The 25,745-nt window shown below is 44.2% G+C and overlaps 1 protein-coding gene across 1 annotated transcript in view; it reads right to left on the reverse strand.

The window, feature by feature from the left end:
- Positions 1 to 25,745, reverse strand: part of RCOR1 (REST corepressor 1) — a 138,992-nt gene that overhangs the window by 17,754 nt on the left and 95,493 nt on the right. Inside the window, exons 4-7 of the mRNA XM_030558703.1 lie at positions 15,919 to 15,971; positions 11,391 to 11,552; positions 8,830 to 8,948; positions 237 to 315 (exon numbers count right to left, since the gene is read on the reverse strand). Coding sequence (XP_030414563.1) covers positions 237 to 315; positions 8,830 to 8,948; positions 11,391 to 11,552; positions 15,919 to 15,971 — 413 coding nt within the window. The remainder of the gene's footprint in view (positions 1 to 236; positions 316 to 8,829; positions 8,949 to 11,390; positions 11,553 to 15,918; positions 15,972 to 25,745) is intronic.

Consider the following 25,745-nt stretch of genomic DNA (forward strand, 5'->3'; position numbering starts at 1 on the left):
GCTGAAGTCACTCAAAGTCTTGGCATTCACTTCAAATGGGATCAAGGATTTTGACTACTAGTTACTCTAATCAAAACTGTAAGTCGCTATTATTCCTGTGCTGAATGTTAACTACGCACAAGCACAAATAAAAATGGCCACTGTCAGATCCTCTGTGGCACAACAGAACAGTTCACAGCAACAGGTGAAAACTTTCATTAGCCTTCAGTACAGTATTAAGAAAAAAAAATATCTACCTCTTTTTTGCTCTCCTTGTTTTGTTCAACTTCAATATCAACAGGGTTAGTTCCATTTGTTTCCTCCATTTCATCCTCACTGAAAGACAAAAGCAAGGCATGACCATATTACTACGAGAATGTCTATTTCTCTACAACAGTCTGCTGGAAATCAGGCATGGATGGAACATTCAATTTAACCGGCTCTCTTTTGGGTGAATTTTAAAGTCAATTACCTCTTTAAATTAACCACATTAGGGACCATTCATTTAAAAGCTTTTACATAAACTCTTCTGTGGTATATCTGGGCAAAACGAAGTCTGTTCACCCTCAAAGGCAAAAATAAAATTAAAAAAGTCAGAAATTCTCTGGCTGTCAGAGTCAAAAAGAACTAGCTGAATATTTTTTTTTTAACTTCAAGCAAACTCAGACAAACAAGGATATAGAATTAGAGCAAACAGCTTTAATGTGGATTTCATACATTTAATTAAAAAACTTAAACGTAACAAAAAGCCACATGCACAATTAGTTATCCCAGGGATAAAAAAAAACCCACCACATATGTTTAGCACTCCCATAATCTCATCTTTAATTCCTCCCTTAGTGGAAAAAAAAAGAAAAGAAAAAGCATATTCTATCACAGGGGTTGGCAACCTATGGCACGCAAGCTGATTTTTGGTGGCACTCACACTGCCCGGATCCTGGCCACCGGTCCAAGGGGCTCTGCATTTTAATTTAATTTTAAACAAAGCTTCTTAAACATTTTAAAAACCTTATTTACTTTACATACACAATAGTTTAGTTACATATTATAGACTTATAGAAAGAGACCTTCTAAAAACGTTAAAATGTATTACTGGCACGCAAAACCTTAAATTAGAGTGAATAAATGAAGACTCGGCACACCACTTCTGAAAGGTTGCTGACCCCTGTTCTATCAAGTACTGAATAATAATAATAAGCAGCATCAAATTGGGGCCATACTGAACGTGGCCTTGGAACACCCAGCCAGTTTAATTTTACTGGAATTCTAATTTCATTTTTGACTACCATTCACATTATGATATTCTTCCATGTATGGTTTAGAGTTAGTGTACCATACATCGCTGAAGTTAATTGCTCCGCTTTTTATGATGTTCCCAGAGTGCAAGGAGAAGATTATTTGGACTATGTTTATTTTAAAACGGACACATGCAGGTTTCACTGGTCCCATGAAATCAAGCAACCCATTAAGTTAGCCAAGTTGTAGAAGTCAGTATTATATTCTACATACCCTCTTAAAATTCCAGAGTACATTGTCTGCACAGTCCACAGTCATTTATTCACCATTTAGGTTCCAGTTTTTATTTGCTTTATTATTTTAAATTATAAACCAAGTGAAGAATATGAACAAGACACGTGCACCTGTTCTGTCACTAAGGGACACATTTTAAGGTGGCGTTAATGGTCTTCCATTTGCAGTCACTTGTGCAAACCTTCCTTTTCGTCTAAGCTGCATGCTTTTCTGTACAAAATTGATTCCCAAGCTAGTCTGTCCATGCAAGTTCTGTCACTTCTGGGCGCAGAAGACTGCATGTACAGAGTCCCATGCACACAAATAAGAGAACAGGTTTTGAAAACCGAGTCCCACGTTTGTTTGAGGTTATTTTAAAGTGATTTCAGTGCTGCTGAAAGATGCCTTGGGAATTCCTCTGTTTAGTCACAGAACACATTCAGCAGCAGGGCAAGATTCCTCTAACTGCCCCTTTAATTAATTAGCCTTAACTCTAAAGGGCCAGAGTGCAATTTTACCTCCACACTGATTCCGTTTTGGGTGTCTGCTGAGACCAACACCAAAAGGTGCCAACTGTGCTGGAAGTTTGTGTCTAGAGGGTCACATAATTATGAACTAGATTGAGACCACTAAACCTAAACCATTTTGCAGAGCTTTATTACAGTCATTACTTAACCTAAGCACAACTCAATCCACAAGTGAACAGGCCTGGAACACAAACTAGCTTTAGAATTCACATATTCTAGCCTCAGGCTCAAATGACAGCACTGCTCTCCTCCCTGCCCCACAAAGCAGAGACAAATTCCATAGGTTTTTTCCTGCAATTATTCTACTTGGCTATTTGATTTTTAACAAAGTTATAAACCTTCCAATCATTCTTTAGCTTGCTAAACATGGAAAGCAAACACTATGGCTTGGTTGACACCTAAAACTTAAGTCAATGTAGCTATATCGGTCAGGGATGTGAATAAGTCACATTCCTGACCGATGTATCTTTGTCAACCTATCCCCGGGTGAAGATGTAGCTAAATAAATGGACAAATGTTTCCATCAACGTAGCTTCTGTCATTCAGGGTGATGGTTTTCCTATACTGATGGGGCAGGAGGGGAGAAATCAAAACAAAAACCTTCCACCAGCTTAGGGTCCGTCTACACTACCGGGTTATGCCAGCATAGCAACGCTGACATAGCTAACCTGATGTAGTTTCCAGAGTGTAGACATACTCTAAGTATCTCTGCTCCTGTTGCTTCTCTCAAAGGCTTTGACATTCAGAAATGTAGCAGCCCATCTACTTGCTCTCCATGGAGTTTATAGAATCTTAGATACACCATTTATAAAAGACTATACTATAAAGATATTTTTGGGTGGCAGTAACTTCAGTGTGGTTTACAAGTATAGAAAAAAATGCCAGATGCAGCCTTTCTGAATACTAAACTATATAGTATGAACTACAAGACAGTGCTCCTTTTAGGAAATGCAATTATTTTTCCACTGAATAAAGTTAATAAAACAAACCATTTGGGGGATGGAGAAACAACAGTATAAAAGGGAGGCACTGATAAAGGAAAGCCAACAAGTAAGGGATTAGTTGGATGGTGGTGGTCTTCTTTGAGCCCACTCTCTTCCTTCCAATTAAGCAGGTGTGGTGAATCCAGCTGGAAGATGAAGACAGTCTTGCTGGCTCATTGTTGCAGTGTGGTTCAACAAACTGCACCATGGGAATGACCCTCTTCCTATAGGGATCTCCTGTTTGAGGCATAGGGGCTAGGGTGTGGGCTAAGCGGTCATGAAATAAGAGCCGCTTGATGGGAGGCATATGCAGAGCATTTCCAGCTTGTGAAAGACATCTCCTTTCCTGGGATGTGGCTCTAAGAGAAGTTCTGACTCTACAAATGTCTAAATTGCGTTTTAGAGCGAGTAGGGAAAAGCACCTGTTCACAAGAACAAGAAACATCTGGAGCATCGCAAAAGCGCCACTGCTATGTAGACAGGGGAAAGACAAGGAGGATGAGGATGCAGAGAACCTTTGCAGACCATCAGACCCCTCAGTGTACGAAGGAGTCATGGCCCACCGAGGCCCCAACTACCCTAGGTTCAAGTGGGGTTATCCAGAGAAAGAGGATTCATAGACTCTAGGACTGGAAGGGACCTCGAGAGGTCGTCAAGTCCAGTCCCCTGCCCTCATGGCAGGACCAAATACTGTCTGGACCATCCCTGATAGACATATATCTAACCTAGGATCTCTATCTCCAGGAAGTATCTGTGTAGCTAAATATATGAACTATCAGCCAAACTTTCCTGAAGGGTGCTGCAGCGTGTGGTAGGCATGGCAGCCATGGAGACTGCTGCAGGCCTTGGCCTGAAGTAGTGGAAACAAACATCAGAGGGGTAGCCGTGTTAGTCTGGATCTGTAAAAGCAGCAAAGAATCCTTTGGCACCTTATAGACTAACAGACGTTATGGAGCATGAGCTTTCGTGGGTGAATACCCACTTCGTCAGATGCATGTAATGGAAATTTCCAGGGGCAGGTATATATATGCAGGCAAGCTAGAGATAACGAGGTTAGTTCAATCAGGGAGGATGAGGCCCTCTTCTAGCAGTTGAGGTGTGAAAACCAAGGGAGGAGAAACTGGTTTTGTAGTTGGCAAGCCATTCACAGTCTTTGTTTAATCTGAGCTGATGGTGTCAAATTTGCAGATGAACTGAAGCTCAGCCGTTTCTCTCTGAAGTCTGGTCCTGAAGTTTTTTTGCTGCAGGATGGCCACCTTAAGGTCTGCTATAGTGTGGCCAGGGAGGTTGATCCCACTTCCCTCAGATCCCACTGAGGAATACACTAAGAAACTGCAACATCTACTCAGGACACTCCCTACACTAACACCGGAACAAATCAACATACCCTTAGAGCCCTGACCAGGTATTCTATCTACTCCCCAAGATCCACAAACCTGGAAATCCTGGACGCCCCATCATCTCGGGCATTGGCACTCTCACTGAAGGACTGTCTTGATATGTGGAGCACTCCCAGCTATCTCCATGACACCACTGATTTCCTGAGGAAACTACAATGCATTGGTGACCTTCCAGAAAACACCATCCTAGCCACCATGGACGTAGAGGCTCTCTACACGAACATCCCACACACAGATTCATAGACTGTAGGACTGGAAGGGTGGAAGGGACCTTGAGAGGTCATCGAGTCCAGTCCCCTGCCCTCATGGCAGGACCAAATACTGTCTAGACCATCCCTAATAGACATTTATCTAACCTACTCTTAAATATCTCCAGAGATGGAGATTCCACAACTTCCCTAGGCAATCTATTCCAGTGTTTAACTACCCTGACAGTTAGGAACTTTTTCCTAATGTCCAACCTAAATCTCCCTTGCTGCAGTTTAAGCCCATTGCTTCTTGTTCTATCATTGGAGGCTAAGGTGAACAAGTTTTCTCCCTCCTCCTGAAGCCCCCCCTTTAGATACCTGAAAACTGCTATCATGTCCCCTCTCAGTCTTCTCTTTTCCAAACTAAACAAACCCAATTCCTTCAGCCTTCCTGCATAGGTCATGTTCTCAAGATCTTTAATCATTCTTGTTGCTCTTCTCTGGACCCTCTCCAATTTCTCCACATCTTTCTTGAAATGTGGTGCCCAGAACTGGACACAATACTCCAGCTGAGGCCTGACCAGCGCAGAGTAAAGCGGAAGAATGACTTCTCGTGTCTTGTTTACAACACACCTGTTAATGCATCCCAGAATCACGTTTGCTTTTTTTGCAACAGTATCACACTGTTGACTCATATTAAGCTTGTGGTCTACTATGACCCCTAGATCTCTTTCTGCCATACTCCTTCCTAGACAGTCTCTTCCCATTCTGTGTGTGTGAAACTGATTGTTCCATTCTAAGTGGAGCACTTTGCATTTATCTTTATTGAACTTCATCCTGTTTACCTCAGACCATTTCTCCAATTTGTCCAGATCATTTTGAATTTTGACCCTGTCCTCCAAAGCAGTTGCAATCCCTCCCAGTTTGGTATCGTCCGCAAACTTAATAAGCGTACTTTCTATGCCAACATCTAAATCGTTGATGAAGATATTGAACAGAACCGGTCCCAAAACAGACCCCTGTGGAACCCCACTTGTTATACCTTTCCAGCAGGATTGGGAGCCATTAACAACAACTCTGAGTACGGTTATCCAGCCAGTTATGCACCCACCTTATAGTAGCCCCATATAAATTGCACTTTCCTAGTTTATCTATAAGAATATCATGCGAGACCATATCAAATGCCTTACTAAAGTCTAGGTATATCACATCCACTGCTTCTCCCTTATCCACAAGGCTCGTTATCCTATCAAAGAACGCTATCAGATTAGTTTGACACGATTTGTTCTTTACAAATCCATGCTGGCTATTCCCTATCACCTTACCACCTTCCAAGTGTTTGCAGATGATTTCTTTAATTACATGCTCCATTATCTTCCCTGGCACAGAACTAACTGGTCTGTAATTTCCTGGGTTGTTTTTATTTCCCTTTTTATAGATGGGCACTATATTTGCCCCCTTCCAGTCTTCTGGAATATCCTCCGTCTCCCATGATTTCCCAAAGATAATAGCTAGAGGCTCAGATACCTCTTCTATTAACTCCTTGAGTATTCTAGGATGCATTTCATCAGGCCCTGGTGACTTGCAGGCATCTAACTTTTCTAAGTGATTTTTTACTTGCTCTTTTTTTATTTTATCTTCTAAACCTACCCTCTTCCCGTAAGCATTCACTATATTAGACATTCCTTCAGACTTCTCAGTGAAGACCGAAACAAAGAAGTCATTAAGCATCTCTGCCATATCCAAGTCTCCCATTACTGTTTCCCCCTCCTTACTGAGCAGTGGGCCTACCCTGTCCTTGGTATTCCTCTTGCTTCTAATGTATTGATAAAAAGTCTTCTTGTTTCCCTTTATTCCCATAGCTAGTTTGAGTTCATTTGTGTCTTTGCCTTTCTAATCTTGCCTCTGCATTCCTGTGTTATTTGCCTATATTCATCCTTTGTAATCTGACCTAGTTTCTGTTTTTTATATGATGCCTTTTTCTTTTGTAGGTCACGCAAGATCTCATGGTTAAGCCAAGGTGGTCTTTTGCCACACTTTCTATCTTTCCTAACCATCGGAATAGCTTGCTTTTGGGCCCTTAATAGTGTCCCTTTGAAAAACTGCCAACTCTCCTCAGATGGAATACAAGCTGTCAGGAACCGTATCCCTGATGATGCCATAGCACAACTGGCTGCTGAGCTCTATGCCTTTATCCTCACACACAACTATTTCAAATTTGATGACAATATATATCTCCAGATCAGTGGCACTGCTATGGGCACCCGCATGGCCCCACAATATGCCAATATTTTTATGGTCGACCTGGAACAACGCTTCCTCGGCTCTCGTCCACTCACGCCCCTTCTCTACCTATGCTACATTGATGACATCTTCATCATCTGGACCCATGGGAAGGACACTCTGGAAAAATTCCAACATGATTTCAACAGCTTCCACCCCACCATCAACCTCAGCCTGGACCAATCTACAAGGGAGGTCCACTTCCTAGACACCCCGGTGCAAAAAAGTGATAGTCACATTAACACCACCCTATACCGAAAACCTACCGACCGCTATGCCTACCTCATGCCTCCAGCTTCCATCCCGGGCACATCACACGATCCATTGTCTACAGCCAAGCACTGAGGTACAATCGCATCTGCTCTAACCCCTCAGACAGAGACCAATACCTACAAAATCTCCACCAAGCATTCTCAAAACTATAATACCCGCACGAGGAAATAAGGAAACAGATCAACAGAGCCAGACATGTACCCAGAAGCCTCCTACTGCAAGACAAACCCAAGAAAGAAACCAACAGGACTCCACTGGCCATCACATACAGTCCCCAGCTAAAACCCCTCCAACGCATCATCAGGGATCTACAACCCATCCTGGACAATGATCCCACACTTTCACAGGCCTTGGGTGGCAGGCCAGTCCTCACCCACAGGCAACCTGCCAACTTGAAATGTATTCTCACCAGTAACTGCACACTGCACCATAGTAACTCTAGCTCAGGAACCAATCCATGCAACAAACCTCGATGCCAACTCTGCCCAGACCATCTACACCAGCGACACCATCACAGAACCTAACCAGATCAGCCATAACATCACCGGTTCATTCACCTGCAAGTCCACCAGTGTAATATATGCCATCATATGCCAGCAATGCCCCTCTGCTATGTACATCGGCCAAACTGGACAGTCGCTATGGAAAAGGATAAATGGACACAAATCAGATATTAGGAATGGCAATATACAAAAACCTGTAGGAGAACACTTCAACCTCCCTGGCCACACTATAGCAGACCTTAAGGTGGCCATCCTGCAGCAAAAAAACTTCAGGACCAGACTTCAAAGAGAAACTGCTGAGCTTCAGTTCATCTGCAAATTTGACACCATCAGCTCAGGATTAAACACAGACTGTGAATGGCTTGCCAACTACAAAACCAGTTTCTCCTCCCTTGGTTTTCACACCTCAACTGCTAGAAGAGGGCCTCATCCTCCCTGATTGAACTAACCTCATTATCTCTAGCTTGCCTGCATATATATACCTGCCCCTGGGAATTTCCACTACATGCATCTGACGAAGTGGGTATTCACCCACGAAAGCTCATGCTCCATAATGTCTGTTAGTTTATAAGGTGCCACAGAATTCTTTGCTGCTTTTGGAAACAAACAATCTATTGAAGCTCAGTGGCTTAGGGACCTGTAGCGTGCCAGGTACATTTGTACAGTAAAGCACATGCACAACTAAGAGAGGGGTGGGTACAGAATTCCATCCACCACAGCTAGTGTGAGCTCTTCTCTCTCCTCCTCTTCCCATCACGAAGCCAGTCTACTCGACCATTGCACTGGGTAGAGAATTTGGCCCTGAAAGCATTTTGCTGGTAGCAAGCTTTCTGCTGGGACAAGTGTGTAGATAAAATGAAGAGAGGGGAGTGCCAAACATTGCCAATCTTCCACTTAGTGGGTGCTCCCATTCTATGGAATGTTACATTTAAGGCTAAAAACCTGCCCTCGAGTTACCATTGTGATCTCCCTTTACAGGGACTTGAGAGTTGCATGTGAATCAGATGGTAGAATTTGGTCATGAACGTTTACATGGACACGGATTCTGGTTTTAAAAAAGGCACACCAGGAAGTGTCTGGGGGAAAAAATCCTAGTTCTAGTTCTTTACAAGCTACCAGAAATTCCAGGATCATCATAAAAAGATTTGAGTGGCAAGACACAGTCTCTCTCACTGCAAACATACCTTTCTTCCCGTTCCCTTTTTTGTTTACGAGCATGGCGGTCCATCACGCTGGTTTTAGTCCTTGTCTTTTTCCAGGAGTAGTAAAATTTCACCAAACTGGCTATCGATTTGTCAGGAAGCTGAAAATAAAAGAGTTACACTTTTTAGAAGTCTTCACAGGTTTACATGTACAGCATTACCAGGATTTCACATTAGATGAACCAGACTTTGGTACATACTATGACAACCAGCAACACAGGGTGGCAATATCTATTCAAATTAACAAAAGAGGTTTTAAAAGGATGCAATATTGGTTCTTTCTACAACCTTTGATAAGCGTGTAGCAAGTTGTAATATTTTCATTCTCATTGTCCTGTATGTCTACATGACAAGCCTGCCTTCCATTAAGCAACTAAATCTATATTAAGGTAGCTGACTCATTTGTGTTCAGCAGGCTAGCCTAGAAGAGACCTGCACCACTCTTGTCCCTCACCTCACCCTACGCAACAATAACTTTAAAGGCCTGATCCAAGTTCCATTAAAAATCAGGGAGCTACAGGTGGAAGTCAGGTCCCTCTTATGTAAGGACCAAAATTTCAAAGTTTTGGCTTTAGATACTTGTGGTTATCAGTGGCAGATTTGGTATACACTGAGGGCAGTAAATAGCCCCAAAACTGTACATTTGTTCCTCTCTGTGGAATGAGTTTCACACCTCTGCTCTAAAACGTGCAATTTTAATACCGGTCAGCACCCACGTACTATGTAGGTTATTTCCGGATACCAGCACAGGCTTCCTCAGTGCAAATTCAAGGATAAGGTTATTAAGAATGGAGCTAATTTGGAATAGGTAGGTCAGTACACTTGCACTTACTATTTTGTTGTATATCCAATACTTAGTCATTTTTATGAAAAGTGCACTATATTCTGTCAGTGTTTACCCAGCACACTCAAAACACAGGATGCTACATGCATATCAAAAGTTGCTCAAAAAAAGTGTCCTGTAATTCATTACTGAGAAGCAGTATATGAGTCTGGCATTAATGCACTATAATCCACGTTCACAAGGGGACAGAGTTACAGCCATTCACCTGAACTGTGAATTTCCTAATTTGGTGCTTACCTGTGCTACATAATAGGCTCCCTTACATGTTTTACAATCAGTTTACAGGTGATATTACTGAGGGATTCTTTTATTTTACATTTAAAAGGAAAAAATGGGGAAAAAAACCCTGAAAGGTGCTTCACTCTCCAGGCCTTCAGAGTTCTGCTAGTTTTGCATAAATATTGTCAGGAGGCAGTCATCCAGATCCTATAACCTGGAATTATTTGGCTGGGCACCACAAGAATCCTGTTCATACACCTGCATGAGGAGATTTTAAGGGAGAACGAGAACAGGACCTAGTCCTACAATCCTTACAAAGGTGCATAGCAGCCCTCCCTACCCTTTGGAACAGTCAGATCACTTTTTACTATTCAGCTAAGTTAGAAATGCATGGAGCACCACTAGGGTGACCAGATAGCAAGTGTGAAAAAAAAAAAATGGGATTTTTTTTCCGGGTGGGGGATGTGGCCGAGTTAATAGTTGCATATATAAGACAACAGAAGGGTGTCTGGTCACCCTCATCACTGCACACTTCCTTAGCTGCACACTTTACGAGTGGATCAAAAGCCTTGTGCAAAGTATACTGTATATGCTAGTTTTCAAAGGGTTGGAACTGTCCAGTCAAAGCCAGAGCTTCACTGGACTAGTCAAAGGGATTTTCACTTGAGGGATAGTTTTCAACTTTCAAATTTCAACCTCCCATCCCAGCTGAAAAACTGTTTAAAACTTTCGTTTCACTACCACTCTCCATCCCTTCCTAAATGGAGTTGATAGCTTTGTATTTTTGCTGAAAATTTCCTCTCCCCAAAAAAGTTCACTTTCAGGCAGATACCAAGCCTAGAAAATTTCAGCTCCAACGGTAAAGTTTCATAAAGACTGAGTGATTGAAAACAGGGAATTAAATCTACAATCCTCAAGCACTGATGCTCCCATATGATACTTAATAGGCACTTATCGCCAACATAAATGTATAAAACTCCTAAAAAAAATGTTAAAAAAAAAGTAAAGCAGATTCAATAAAGCTCTTTGGGGAAAGGACTGTTTTTCATTAGGTATGTGTACCATTCATTGCACAATGGGGCCCTAAACCCTCATTTAGGCCTCTAAGTACTACTGCAACACAATAAAATGAAGAGTAGCCCCGTGAGTGACAAATTAAAAGCAATACCAATTCTATAGCCAGAACTGTCTCTCAAGATTGTAAAAAAGAGTCAGATTCTACTTCTAAAGGACTCTTTCTTTGGATGATAAGCGGATTCTGTGTCTGCAGCTAGAGGAACGTGAGATGATAAAATAGTCCCTCCCAAATCAGTATAGTTCTCCTCTGAATGACAATGCAAGAGTCAAGCTTTTCCCCAACAACCCACCCCCACACCAGACAATCTTCAAAATGAGCAGTTACATGATTGCTAACAATCCTGTATTGGACAAGGTGACCACAACAGTTTTTCCCAGATCTAATTATTACGATTCTACTTACCATCTGCTGAATTCTATGAAATGTTTTCCCATGGAAACTAAAGGCCTGTTCAAACAAGACCTTGTCTTCCACTGTCCACTCGTCTGGGAATGGAGTAAAGTTGGGCAAATCAGCCAAGGATTTCTCAATATTATGCTTGTGCCAAAAGAGCATTCCAAGGGCCTGAAAGAAACACGGACACAGGAGAAACTGAGTTACGAGGAGAGGGAATATACAGTCCTTACACTGATACAAGTAATAGGGTGATAGGGCAGCACGAAAGTTACAAAAGGGCCATGACTCTGACCTCAGATACACGTGTTTGAGACTGCAGAAGCTTAAGTGACAGCAAGAATCTGGCATCTGACCTATTACCACTCTGGACTGTGAAGCATCAGAAACTGGCCCATGTTGTATAAGGAGCAAAAGGAAAGAGAGTTCTGTTGCTGAAAGGCCGCTAGAGATTGCTGCAGGAAAAGGCAAGTGGGGTGGACATTTTTGCTAGAGTTTAAAAAATAAAAATTAAAAAACGTCTTCCAGCAAAAATGGCACAGACACAGAGAATTTAGCCAAGGACAAAGTAAAGAGCTAAAAAAATGTGTGTAAAGCAGAGATTAAACTAAACTATAGGCAGAGTTAGCAGGTGAGACAACTTCCTATTAGTGTACAAGTCTTGATACTGGTCTATTTGATTGGGTGTTTTTGTGCTTTTTTTTTTTTTTTTTTTGAGGAGGGAGAGGACAGTCTTATTTGTTGACTGAGCTGCCCCTGACAAAGCAGGGGCATAGCTCACTATCATTCAGGGGATGACGACTATCATTTATTCCCCCTAACTTCATCTCCTTCACTTGCAACCCCGAGTCTCCAGTTCAGAAAACTGAATTACACACACTGCACCCCCTGGCACTAATGAATGCTTGCCCTAGTGAGCCCTCTAAGAGGTATTCACTCAAAATCTAGCACCCTCCGGAGGTGGGTGGCAAAAGAGCATTCTGACCCTTCACTCTGATGGAGTATTATTTTTGGTGCCGTTAGCCTCCCCAGAGTCATTTCAGAAGGGCCTGACCCTACCGTGCTACAAATATTTAAAATAAAAATTTGCAACTTGTTTCACAACTGCTGTTAAGTGAAAACGATCCCTGACCCACTGACTAAAATATTATCTGTTTGACATATGCAAAGTTGACTCTGGTTCTGCCACCATAACTCCCCCCCATCTAGCAGTTTCACCCAGTCCATTCAGACTGCCAGTGCTACCTCTGAAACTGGGGTTTCCCCATCCCACTTTGCTATGCAAAAAACCCAGTTCCTTTCTGGGCACAAAGTTCTCGCTCCAGCAGATTCTGCAACTATATGACTAAATGCTTGATTCACCCCAGTTCTCTTCCTCATGAAACCAGACTCTCCCTGCTAAATATCTAGATTTCTTCCCCTTCACCATGATACAGAACCAGAAAGTCTTTAACATGTCATGGTTTTGAAGATGTCACGTGAATTAAAAAAAATACAACTAGACAGTTGGGAGGGGAGAGCTTAACTAGCTAGTACAGAGGCCATGAAAGATTTTACAAGCATTATGGTTTCTTCTTTTTTAATATCAGACCCAGTCTCACCTGGGCACCTTCCCAAATATCCCTATGTGAAGCTATACAAGCTGGACATTAGTACAGAAATACATTGCACAAAGAGGAGATATGCTGAAAGGGCAAAAGCGGAAAAAAAGTTCTTAAAAAGAGGGGAAGTTGGCCCACATACCAACCTCAGACAAAGGCCAAGGAACACAAGTGTGTGTGTTTGATTATTTTTTTTAATGGGTCAGGCTTTTTAACACTTACAATATTCTTTTAAACAGACATTATTTCTAGAAGGAAGACATTTTACAAATAAGCTGCTTTTACACAGCTAGCAATAGTGCCCACAGGGATTTACCAATTCTAAGTTCTTCTACCTACCCCTCCTCCCTAGGAAAGAACTCTACCTGTCCCTCCCTGCATGTATCCATTTAGCTGTTGGTACAGAACCCAGCTACAAGTGAGGGAGAGAAGGAGAGGGCTAGAACAGACGAGTTGCATACAGAACAAATGCAGCCAGCTGGACACGAAGCCCAGCAGACATCTGAGCTTTAAGGAAGAGTCCCATTCACCCTTCCAGAGAAACCTGATCCCTACTGCTACATCAACAAACTGGCACCCATGTCTCTGAATGTGATGGAGGGCAGGATCCTCAAGGCAATTGCTACCTTCTCCTCTGCTGCCCTATGCCTTGGAGGGAGCAAGCTTTGCAAGGCCATTGCCTCCTTGGTTGACCCCACACTTGGGATCTTATAGGCTGCCACCTGCTATAGTGTCCTGAACCCTAGAGGACTGGCTCTCACTAGTGTGTGCGCGCACGTGCACACACACGGTCAAATGCTTGCCAACACCATTGGCTAATAACCTCAGAGCCAGAGGCAAAAGTCCTAAAGCTAGCTGTCTAGGCTTGAATTGTTCCCTCAAATTCTCACTCTTCCCCTCCTCCCCCGAAAAGGATCTCATGTCTAACATCAGTCTGAAAGGGGAAGTGTCCATGGTTATGCAATTTTTTCCTGGGAAAGTCCAATTTCAAAAATAAAATGTCTAGAACATTGGATTAGTAGGACTATTTGCATAAAATAACCATCCTGGAAGGACATTCGGTGCATTTCCTAGCAGTGCTTGGTTTTCAAATTCTAGAACCACCAAAATCTTTGAGGCACATGCTGCCCTGCAAAGGAAGAACAGTGGAAGGTTCTCTTCCACTGTTACCTCCCCAAGACAATTCATTATGGAGAAACAGAAACATAGGAATTGCCATACTGGATCAGGCCCATGGTCCCCCTACTCAAGCATTCTGTTTCTGATAGTGGCCAGTACAAGATACTTCAGAGAAATGGGTAGAACCCCACTGTAGGCAGATTTGGATAATCTGCCCCTCCCCACGAGAGATCAGAATGAGATCTAAGTAACAAAAAGAAATGCCTGGGGACAGGACAAATTCATTTAGTAGAATAAGGGGAAGGACAGAGACCATCAGCTCATTTCACAGATCACTGTAAACCTGATAGAGAATGTTCAATTGCCACCAGCCTGGCTGACCATAGGCTCAAATCATGACAAGTTAACAGTGGGACAGAACACTGAGAGCTTAGAAAGTGCCAGGTGGTACTGATCATTCAAGCACATAGTTACACAGCTTAGTGAGTCGTCATGCCTCAATCCAGAGAGCCCAGTAGCGCAACACACACTTTTCTCCTTCCTCCCTCCCTCCCCTTAACCAGATGTTCCCATTCCATCCCACCCTTCCGGTCACAGCATCACAGCCACAAAAATCCTTCTGTTCAAGGAGAAGACGTGTTTTCCAACTTTAGATAACTCTCGCGACATCTAAAAACATACATGTGTGTTCAGTTTTTAAAGCTTCAGACCTGGCACTTGGCTGCATCTCAGTTTTATAAGTTTTTTTAATTTTAAACAAAGTCTGATCAGTTTTCACTTTCCAAAAACATTTACCTTTTGACTGAAATCGAATAGAAGAAGTTGTCACTCAAATATGAGGGGCTTAGTTTTTTGAGGAAGTTATTCATGACTTCACATATTAGAACAACACACCTATCTCAACCTTAAAGGTTACCTGTGTTGTTTTAAAAAGGTGGGGGTAAATTAGGCTTGTGGCTATTCACTGCTTTAAGGGGGATTACTACTATATTTTTGGTCCTAGAAATATCATGAATGTCAGCTTTGATCTTCTATGGTTTTGCTGGAGCATCTGCTGGACAGCCCAGAGCACATGTATTGTACGGTTTCTCACGCCTTAGCTGAGAAGAGAGCAGGGATGCTGAAACTTTAAGATGTCTCTTCTCAAGAATGTTTAAGACCTACACTTCCAATAGCTAACACAAAAATGAGGGTTTGGTCATCTGACTAAAACCTCTTCCCCTCTTAATCACGCACCCTTCAGTCCCATTGCTCTTGCAAGGGCGTCATTTTTCTAATTCTCAAGTCAGAGTCCTCCAGTAGAGACAATACCTTTATTCCCAATACAATAAACCAGAAGAACCCATCCCTCCTCCCCACCACACAACTTAGCACACAAGACGTTCCACTTAATTCAGAAGAATTTCTCAGGTGCATGAAGCTACCCAACTGTTGAAGTGTTTGTCGAGATGGGTTTTAAGCAGGAGACAGAAAAAGCCAGAGTGAAATCTGGACCTCACTCAAGTAAAGGAGAGCCTTGTCATGGGCTGCAATGAGACCAGAATTTTACCAACATAGACATAGATCAGACTGCAACACAAGGCCAAATACCACTGAAAATGAATGGGAGGTTTGCATCAAAACTCTGAAAACAGTATTTGGGCATTTTAGTAACTATCATTAATAAATTAGGATGAACTGCAGAAAAGAATTATTATACTGGATGAGTGGAGGGAAGAAAGTTTGCAGTGTAGCAGTTTGCTTTAAATCAAGTTCTAGTATCTACTGTGGAAAAAAGGTCAGTTTAAATAAAGAAATGCAAATAATCGTTTTGTTACCTGTTCCATGTTGTATCCATGTTTCTCTTTAGCAATGGCAATGTATTCATCCACTGAAAAATAAAAATAGATCCTGAAGACATTTCACACATGGGCCTTGCCTCACTTTTCAGTCTACAACAGAGGATATAAAATCCAGTTGCTTTGAGTCTAAATAGGGAGGAGGCTAATGGTTACTTATTACCCATATTATTCATCTATTGCTCAGTAATGGACATCACATCCCCTGTAGAAAACTTGGGGAAAGTTATATTTAAAAAAACATGCAAGCAAAAAAACCGAACCACATGGTATCCTGTTTGAATACTTTCCCAGTAGGTTGAGTTGTAAGAATCAGCCCATAAGCCTGCATTCTTAAGGATCAGAAACAGCTGAGGGTTTCGACCAGACAAAGATATTTAATTTAATCTTGCTCATATAACCTAACTCTGCCCCTTTGTGCTCATGCATGACAATACACACTCTTAAGGGACAATCACCATGTGTTTGTTTTAATAACCACAAAAGACTCCTGCTTCCTTTCATGAATAGGATGGATGGCAAATCAGGTAGCTGTTTATAGGACTATTGTGATTTGCAGCTGAAGTTGAAAGGTGGTTATTAAAATGGCAAGAGGACTGCAGAAAGAGAAAGGATAGATGCCTGCCTGAATTCTGTTCTCTTTGGCTGTGTCACAGGCTTTTTACATGCTGGACAAAGTACTTAACTCAAAAATCTTCAACATTATCACTAACTGTTGGTTCCTTGCTTTCTGGATGCTCATCTTGGGACACCTAAGGTCTGGTTTTCAGATATGCTGAGCTCTTCACTCGAAGTGAAATCAACAGGAGTGGAGAGGGCTGAGCAGCTTTTGAAGAAGGGGAAAATATGTATCTTCAGTGGGGCACCTGATATTAGTAGACCCTTAATATTGGCCTAGATATCCATGTTTCAGCTCCCCATCTGTAAAATTGGGACAATACCTTTCTAAAAACTCTCAGGGGCACTGTAAAAATAATTTCATTAATCTTTGTGAAGCAGCTGGTTACTATAGTGATGAGTGCCATGGAAAAGCCCAGGAGGAAACAAACAATTCCATATTCAGTGCAACTTGGATGGGGTGAAGTAAATAAAGCATGAGGCCACAAACTGAAAGGAATACCATATAATTGCATTATTCCCCAAGTACCATCCATCCTGTCCACCGAATGACATAGGAGTCCTGTGGAAATTTTGTGATCACATCCCATGTAAGCGTGTATCACAATCCAAGTACTGTACACAATCGGGCAGAATTAGGGTTGCGCAGGAAACCTTAATTAGGATGTTTCCCAGCTTGAGTATTTCACTATGCACCCTTAACTTTTCTTAATGTAGATATTTTATATGCGATTCATTAAGTGCTTTGCCTTAAGGTCCAACAAAAACTTAAGTGTTAGAGACAGTACTAAGCTCTTGGGAATGCCAATCACTTGGAGAAAGGATTGCTGCGTTAACTGGTTCTTCAAATGAGAAAAGATCTATAGTTCCAGATACTATTTCATCATTTTTATCCATAATTTCTTCCCCTTGGAAATTTAAAGAGTTTTCCCCTCCAATAAATTACTTAACAGCTACAGCAAGTAAAAACCACATTTTTTTAAACCATTCACTAATGTCTTTTCTATAAATTCCAACCTAGCTAAAAAGGACAGGAAGAAGGGTCACTATAGCGATAGCAACATTAATAGAACTTCATCATTTTATAGAGGAACTAAGTATGTGGTGAAGCAAACTACTAGGGGCCTCACACCAGGACTCTGGACAGGAGGCACAGTGTGCTTGTGTGTGCGTGTATGCCAGGGAGGAAGGACAAAGGGAAGAAAGGAAGAGGAGAGGAAAACGAACAGTAGAGAAGCAACTTTCATATACTGAAAGGAAGAGGGTGTGTGTGTGTGTGAGTGTGAGAGTGAGAGAGAATCTATTGTGTTAATAAACCAGGAAGTTGCAAGCAGAAATGAGGCCCTGCCATTTCTCATCTAACTATTAGCTCACTCTTTCTTTGGAGCTCACACTTTGAAAGTTCAGAGGTGTTTGGCAATTCTAGATTCTTTGCTCCTATCTTGTAGGTAATTACCTTTTGCATTAAAGTAGGGCCATGCTACTGCTTATGGACTTGAGTCACTCATTGGATCTTTTTAGATTCAACTCCTTAGTATTACCATACACTTGAGTTGCCACAGCTGAGACCCACATATGCCACACAAAACACACACCCTTCCATCTTGGCCTTGTCACAAAATTGCACTCCATTCTGGAAGACTTGGACCTGTCCACAGTGATCTAGGCATTTGCGACCTCCAAGCTCAATTATTGCAACTCCTCCCTGGGATTTAAGCTACTCACCTTGCAAACACCTCAACTGGTACAAAGCATAGCAGCTCCTCTGCTTAGCAAAGCAGATCCCCCTGAACACATCTCACAAGTGATCTCCTCATTCAATACAGAGTCCAGGTCCCACAGTCTCCATCTCCAGATGGAAAGCCTACCATGGAAATCTCCCTAGCTACCTGAGAGATTATCTCTCTTGCTGCATGACTTCCCTGGCCGGGAAGACTTTAGGTGACGGGTGTGTATATGCATGTGAAGAATCTACTGGCTGCTGTTAGTATGTAAGCAAACAGACCTGACTAACAGAAGTTTGCGGAGTACAAGCTGTGCTGTAAAAACAGTGCTGGCAGATTCTAGTTGTTTCTTTATAGAACCACTGCACCACATTCCTTTCTAGTGTAACCTCAGTGACCTGAGTGCAGTTACAAGGAAGAATCCAGTCTACAGCTCTGTCGCATCTTACGCGCATTTAACATGCGCGATTTCGGCTTTACGTGGTCGGCAAAAACAAAAAATAACAAAAAGAGAAAAACAACAATTTTAATACTGTACCTGTAGTGCGAAGGATTCCACCCACCATTCAACTCAATGTAATTTTGACTATACGCAGTTTTCGCTTTACACGCTAACTGCAGAACGGAACCCCCGTGTAAGATAAGACTCACCTGTATTGTGTTTAAGAGCATGCCCACACCACAACCATAGGTGTGACTACAGCATGTGAAGACATAACTGAATTAGCTTTGGTATCCAAATTAGCTAGATTGACGGTATGTCTACACTTAAATTGTTGCAGTGGCGCCTCTGTAGCACTGACACTACCTATATCAACTGAAAGGTTCTCCTGTCAGCATAGGCACTCCACCTTCCCGAGAGGTAATTGATAGGTTGACAGAAGAATTCTTCCAGTGACCCAGCACTGTCTACACTTTGGGTTAGGCTGGCATAGCTACAGCTCTGGGGAGGGGGGACTTCTCACATCCTTGAAGAATGTCTCTCTGCCAATGTAAGGTCCCAGTGAAGACAAGCTCTAAAGCTTCAGGGATGTCTACATATGTAGTAGTCAGACCTTTGGGCTTGTCTACATCACAAAGTTGCAGCGCTGGTGAGGGGGTTACAGCGCTGCAACTTAGGAGGTGTACACATCTGCAGGGCATCACCAGCGCTGCAACTCCCTGTTTGCAGCGCTGGCCGTACTCCCGTTTTGTCTCGGGTGTAGAGGATCCAGCGCTGGTGATCCAGCGCTGGTAATCAAGTGTAGACACTTACCAGCGCTTTTCTTGACCTCCGTGGAATAAGCAGGTATCCCAGCATACCTGAGGAAGCGTCTGGTAATCAAGCAGGTCTCCTTCCCTGGTTTGCAGGGAGGTTCGGGGAACGCGAGAGCAAACCGCGGCGAAGCTGGTCTCCTTCCCCGGTTTGCTCTCGCATTCCCCGAACCCCCGTGCAAGCAGGTCTCCTTCCCTGCGGTTTGCAGGGGGGTTCGGGGAACGCGAGAGCAAACCGCGGCGAAGCTGGTCTCCTTCCCCGGTTTGCTCTCGCGTTCCCCGAACCCCCGTGCAAGCAGGTCTCCTTCCCTGCGGTTTGCAGGGGGGTTCGGGGAACGCGAGACCAAACCGCGGCGAAGCTGGTCTCCTTCCCCGGTTTGCTCTCGCATTCCCCGAACCCCCGTGCAAGCAGGTCTCCTTCCCTGCAGTTTGCAGGGGGGTTCGGGGAACACGAGAGCAAACCGCGGCGAAGCTGGTCTCCTTCCCCGATTTGCTCTCACGTTCCCCGAACCTCCGTGCAAGCAGGTCTCCTTCCCTGCGGTTTGCTCTCGCGTTCCCCGAATCCCCGAGCAAGCAGGTCTCCTTCCCTGCGGTTTGCTCTCGCGTTCCCCGTATCCCCGAGCAAGCAGGTCTCCTTCCCTGCGGTTTGCTCTGGCGTTCCCCGAATCCCCGAGCAAGCAGGTCTCCTTCCCTGCGGTTTGCAGGGGGGTTCGGGGAACGCGAGAGCAAACCGCGGCGAAGCTGGTCTCCTTCCCCGGTTTGCTCTCGCGTTCCCCGAACCCCCCTTGAAGCCGCCCAACAGCGCTGCAGTGTGGCCACATCTAACACCACTTGCAGCGCTGGTTGCTGTAAGTGTGGCCACTCTGCAGCGCTGGCCCTATACAGCTGTACTAATACAGCTGTAACAACCAGCGCTGCAAAATTGTAGATGTAGACATACCCTTTGACTGCAACGTAGACATACCCTAAGGGCTGGTCTGCACTACAAAGTTAGGTTAACCTAGCTACAATCACTCAGGGCTGTGAAAAAACTCTCACCCCTAAGAGACTTAGGGCTTGGCTACACTTGCAGATGTAGAGTGCTAGGAGTTAAACCAGCCTTCGGAGACCACAGCAGGGAAAACTCTGCCATGTGTTTACACTGTCAGCTGCAAGCAGACGGGCGTGGCCATATTAGCAGCTTTTGCAACACCACAAAGAACAGTACATTGTGGTAGCTATCCCGGTGTGCAAGTGGCTGTGACGTTTTTCAAATGGGGGTGGGGTGGAGTGTGTTGTGTGTATGTAGGGGGAGAAACAGTGTATTTTGGGGGGCTGAGAACGTGTCAGCATGCTGTCTTGTAAGTTCAGATAGCAGCAGACCCTCCCTCCCTACTCCCCCCCACACACATGCAGCAGCATTCCACACTAATGCTTTGTTTTGTCCCAGAGCAGATAAGCATGCCAGTTGTCAGAAACGAAGCTTTGAAAGGGGCTATCCGCATGCCTACAGCCGATTTCAAAACAATAAACAAACAGAGTGGTCACTTGACTTCAGGGGATTATGGGATGTCTCCAGAGACCAATCACAATGCAACACGTCGTTCACACTGACACCCAGGTGTTTCAGCCAGGGCGCAGCAAGCTCTATGCTTCTCATGGAGGTGGATTACCAGGAGCACTCCAGCTGCAGAGTCCAGGCGCTCTACATGCCTTGTCAGTGTGGACACCTCAGGAGTTAGGGCACCCAGGGCTACTTTAATGTGCTCTAACTTTCAAGTGTAGTGTAGCCATGCCCATAGTTAATCCAACCTAAGCTCCAGCATAGGCAGTACTAGGTCAACAGAAGAGTTCTTCCATCGACCTAGCTACCACCTCTCTGAGATGGGTCTAATACAGCGATGGAAGAACCCCTGCAACTGTGCCACTGTAGAATTTCCAGTGTAGACATAGCCTATGCTATTCTAGAAAAATGCCTTTGCGCCAGTATAATTGTGGTCTGGTCTACACCACAGACTTTCACATCCCTGAGCAGCATAGTTCTACTGACCTAACCCCCAGTGTAGACAGTGCTATGTCAGCGGGAGGGCTTCTCCTGTTGATATAGCTACTGTCTCTCAGGAAGGCAGATTAACTATGCTGACAAGAGAATTCCCCCCCTCTCGGTGTACAGCATCCTCATTAAAGCACCATTGGTGCACATGCGCCGATGTAGTATGTTAAGTATAGACCTACCCATTGTCTGCACTAGGGCTTCTGCCAGCACAGCTATGTCTATTTGGGGGACAGGGTCACACTCCTAAGGCTTGGTGTACAGTACAGGGTTAGATCGACATAAGCTGCCTTGTGTCGACTTAGCTGTGGAAGAGTCTTCTCTTAAATTTGGCTCCCCCTGATACAAAGTGTCTCTCTACGCAGATTTAGAAACACCACCTCCCTGAGTGGTGTAGAGGCACGGCTGATGTAATTGGATGGATGCAGTGTCAGTGTAAACACTGTGTTGCTTACGTCGACTGTTACTGGCTTTCAGGAGCAGTCCCACAATGCCTTACACTGACAACACAATCGATACAAGCACTCCTGGTGAGGACACGCACCACACACAAGCAATTTAATAACTGCGGTGGCTTTATGTAGACGTAGGTTGGGTCGAGAATTCTGTAGTGTAGACATGGCATAACTCAGTGGTGCTCAACCAGGGCTTGTGGATCCCTGGGGGTACGCTGAGGTCTTCCAGGGGGTACTCAACTCATCTAGATATTTGTCTAGTTTTACAAGAGGCTACGTAAAAAGCACAAGCAAAGTCAGTACAATCTAAAACTTCATATAGACGACTTGTTCATACAGCTCCATATACTATACACTGAAATGTAAATATAATATTTATATTCCAAGTGATTTATAATTATATAGTACAAATGAGAATAAGCAATTTTTCAATAATAGTGCGCTGTGGCACTTCTGAATTTTAATGTCTAATTTTGCACGCAAGTAGTTTAAGTGAGGTGAAATTCAGGGGTACGTGAGACAAATCAGACTCCTAAAAGGGGTACAGTAGTCAGGAAAGGTTGAGAGCCACTGGCCTAACTGACATAACCATGCCAGCAAGACTTTCCAGTGTAGACCATGCCAAAGACAATGATGTTTAAGAAATGACAGTTATGTGACAAATGAAGTGTCTGATTCCTATGAGGGCCATTGCTGCTATTAGAAACCAGACCGTGCAAAAGGAAGATTCCTGTACACCTTCAGGAAGGCTCCTGCTTTCACAGGTTTTGTGCTTGACTGGTGCATAAGAGCGAATTCCCCCACCCCCCTCATAATGTTCTGCTCTGGCCAGCACACAGGATGGGAAGCATGTGCTTACCCAAACATCGCCTGCCCTCAGCTCAAGTCTCTTTCCTCCACCTCCCAGAAGGATGGTCAGGCATAAAAGGCCTGCTAATGGCACCCTGCTCTGCCTGTATGCTGCAGGCAGAAAGAAGTGGGAAACATTTAAACACTTGCTAATCACCTCTCTCCAGTACAAAAGAGAGCTGTTAGGGTAATCACCAAAGGAAATGGACAGGTTGCACCCAACCCAGCAGCAGTGGAGAAGGAAAGAGACACTCCCCCAGCCTCTGGAGGGAGAGGCTACTTGCTGGGGGGGGGGGGGGGGGAAAGGACCCACAACGAACAGGAGTACTTGTGGCACCTTAGAGACTAACAAATTTATTTGAGCATAAGCTTTTGTGGGCTACAGCCCACTTCTTTGGATGCATAGAATGGAACATGTAGTGAAGAGATGTATATACATACAGAGAACATGAAAAGGTGGGAGTTGCCCAACCAACTTTAAGAGTCTAATTAATTAAGATGATCTGTTGTCATCAAGAGGAAAAAAAGCTTTTGTAGTGATAAACGAGACAGCTTCTTGTCAAACTGTCTTAAATGGGCTGTGAGGATACTTAACATAGGGAGTAGATTCAATGTGTGTAATGGCTCAGCTGTAGGCCACGAAAGCTTCTGCTCAAATAAATTTGTTAGTCTCTAAGGTGCCACAAGTACTTCTGTTCTTTTTGCGGATACAGACTAAGGGTTTGGCTACACTTGCAGGTGTGCAGCACTGGGAGTTAAAGCTGTCTTCGTACAGCTGTGTAGGGAAAGCACTGGAGTGTGGCCACACTGACAGCTACCAGCACTGCAGCATGGCCACATCTGCAGCGGTGCTGGAAGTGGTGCATTATGGGCAGCTATCCCACAGAGCACCTCATCCTATTTTGGCGCTGTGGGTTGTGGGAAGAGGGCAGAGGGTGCGGGTCACTCTGCTTCCTGTCCCAACGCCCTGTGATGCATCGCTTCACATCCCAGCAATCCCTGTTTTTCCGTCCACGTTTGGCGCCATCTTGACTCTCTCAACAGTTTCTGTGCAGAGCGATTTCTGTAGGAAATGGAGCCCGAACTGCTGAGGAGTATGCTGACGGGTCTCATCAGCACATCACATTTGGCAGTTGAGCTATTCCTTAAAATACAAAGTTATGAGGAGTCTGACGATGATAGTGAGTCGCCTGATGCGTATGACACTAAATTGCTTCTGGTATTCATGGAAATGCTCAGCACCGTTCAACGCTGCTTTTGGGCTCAGGAAACAAGCACTGAGTGGTGGGATCACATCGTCATGGAAGTCTGAGATGACGAGCAGCGGCTACAGAACTTTTGGATGAGAAAAGCCACTTTCATGGGACTGTTTGCTGAGCTCGCCCCCACCCTGCGGCACAAGGACACGAGATTGAGAGCTGCCCTGACAGTGGAGAAGCAGGTGGCTATTGCAGTCTGGAAGCTGGCAACTCCAGACAGCTACTGATCGGTCGGGAACCACTTCGGAGTGGGAAAGTCGACAGTTGGAATCGTGTTGATGCAAGTTTGCAGGGCAATCACATCCTGCTAAGAAGAACCATGACTCTGGGGAACGTGCAGGACATTGTGGATGGCTTTGCACAAATGGGTTTCCCGAACTGTAGAGGGGCAATAGATGGGACGCATATTCCTATTCTGCCACCACCGCACCTAGCATCCGAGTACATTAATCGGAAGGGGTATTTTTCTATGGTTCTCAAGGAGCTTGTGGATCACCGTGGGCATTTCATTGACATTAACACAGGCTGGCCTGGAAAGGTGCATGATGAACACATCTTTGGAACACTGGCCTGTTCAGGAAGCTGCAGGCAGGGACTTTATTCCCAGACCGGAAGATCGTAGTAGGGGATGTTGAAACGCCCATTCTGATCCTTGGAGACCCCGCTTACCCGTTAATGCCTTGGCTCATGAAACCGCATACAGGGAAGCTTGACAGGAGCAAGGACCGGTTCAACTACAGGCTGAGCCGGTACTGAATGATTGTGGAGTGTGCTTTTGGCTGTTTAAAGGGGCACTGGTGATCTGTGTATGGGAAGCTAGACTTGGGGGAAAGCAGCATCCCCACAGTTATATCCGCTTGCTGTACCCTTCATAATATTTGTGAAGGGAAAGGTGAAAGATTCAGTAAGGCATGGACCTCCGAGGTTCAAAGCCTGGAGGCTGAATTTGCACAGTCAGAGAGCAGGGCTACTAGAGAGGCCCAGCACAGGGCTTCAAGGATTAGGGATGCCTTGAGAGAAGAATTTGAGGCTGAAAACCAACAGTAATGTTTCGTGCCTTGTACAGGAGTGAAGTGCAGTGGTTACAATGTTAGTAGGAATCTGTTTTTCCTAAGCTGATTTGCAGCGCCTGTTTCTTTCCTGGGCTAAGGTATCTTTGACTTTCTGCAATAATAAAGACTGTTTTCAAAGCCAAGAATTCATTTATTGAAAAGAAAATTACTTTATTGACAGACACACAACTTTTTGGGAACCTAAAAGGGCAAGGGGGTGGGGTGGGGAACTGTACAGTCATAGGTTTGAATATGTCCTGTCTGGAGTGCTGTGCAATGACTGTTGCACTTCAGGATGGCTACACTGCATGGTGATGGAGGTTGAGTGCAGAGGGTAAGGGTCGTAGTTCTCAGGGCTGGTTGGTGAACGTACATGTATTGGAGGCAGCTGGTGGTGGTAAGAACCTGGATGCCGGGGAAGGGGGTTTTGAGCTGACATTGGGGCACAAGGGAAAGAGCTTTGGGACCGGGGGGGGGGGGGGGGCGATAGTGCTCTGCCTGTATGGCTACGAGCACCTGGATAGAGTCCACTTGGCACACCAGAATGCTTATCAGCTGCTTTG

This window comes from Gopherus evgoodei, chromosome 4 (genome assembly GCF_007399415.2).
Source record: "Gopherus evgoodei ecotype Sinaloan lineage chromosome 4, rGopEvg1_v1.p, whole genome shotgun sequence".
NCBI lineage: Eukaryota > Metazoa > Chordata > Testudines > Testudinidae > Gopherus > Gopherus evgoodei.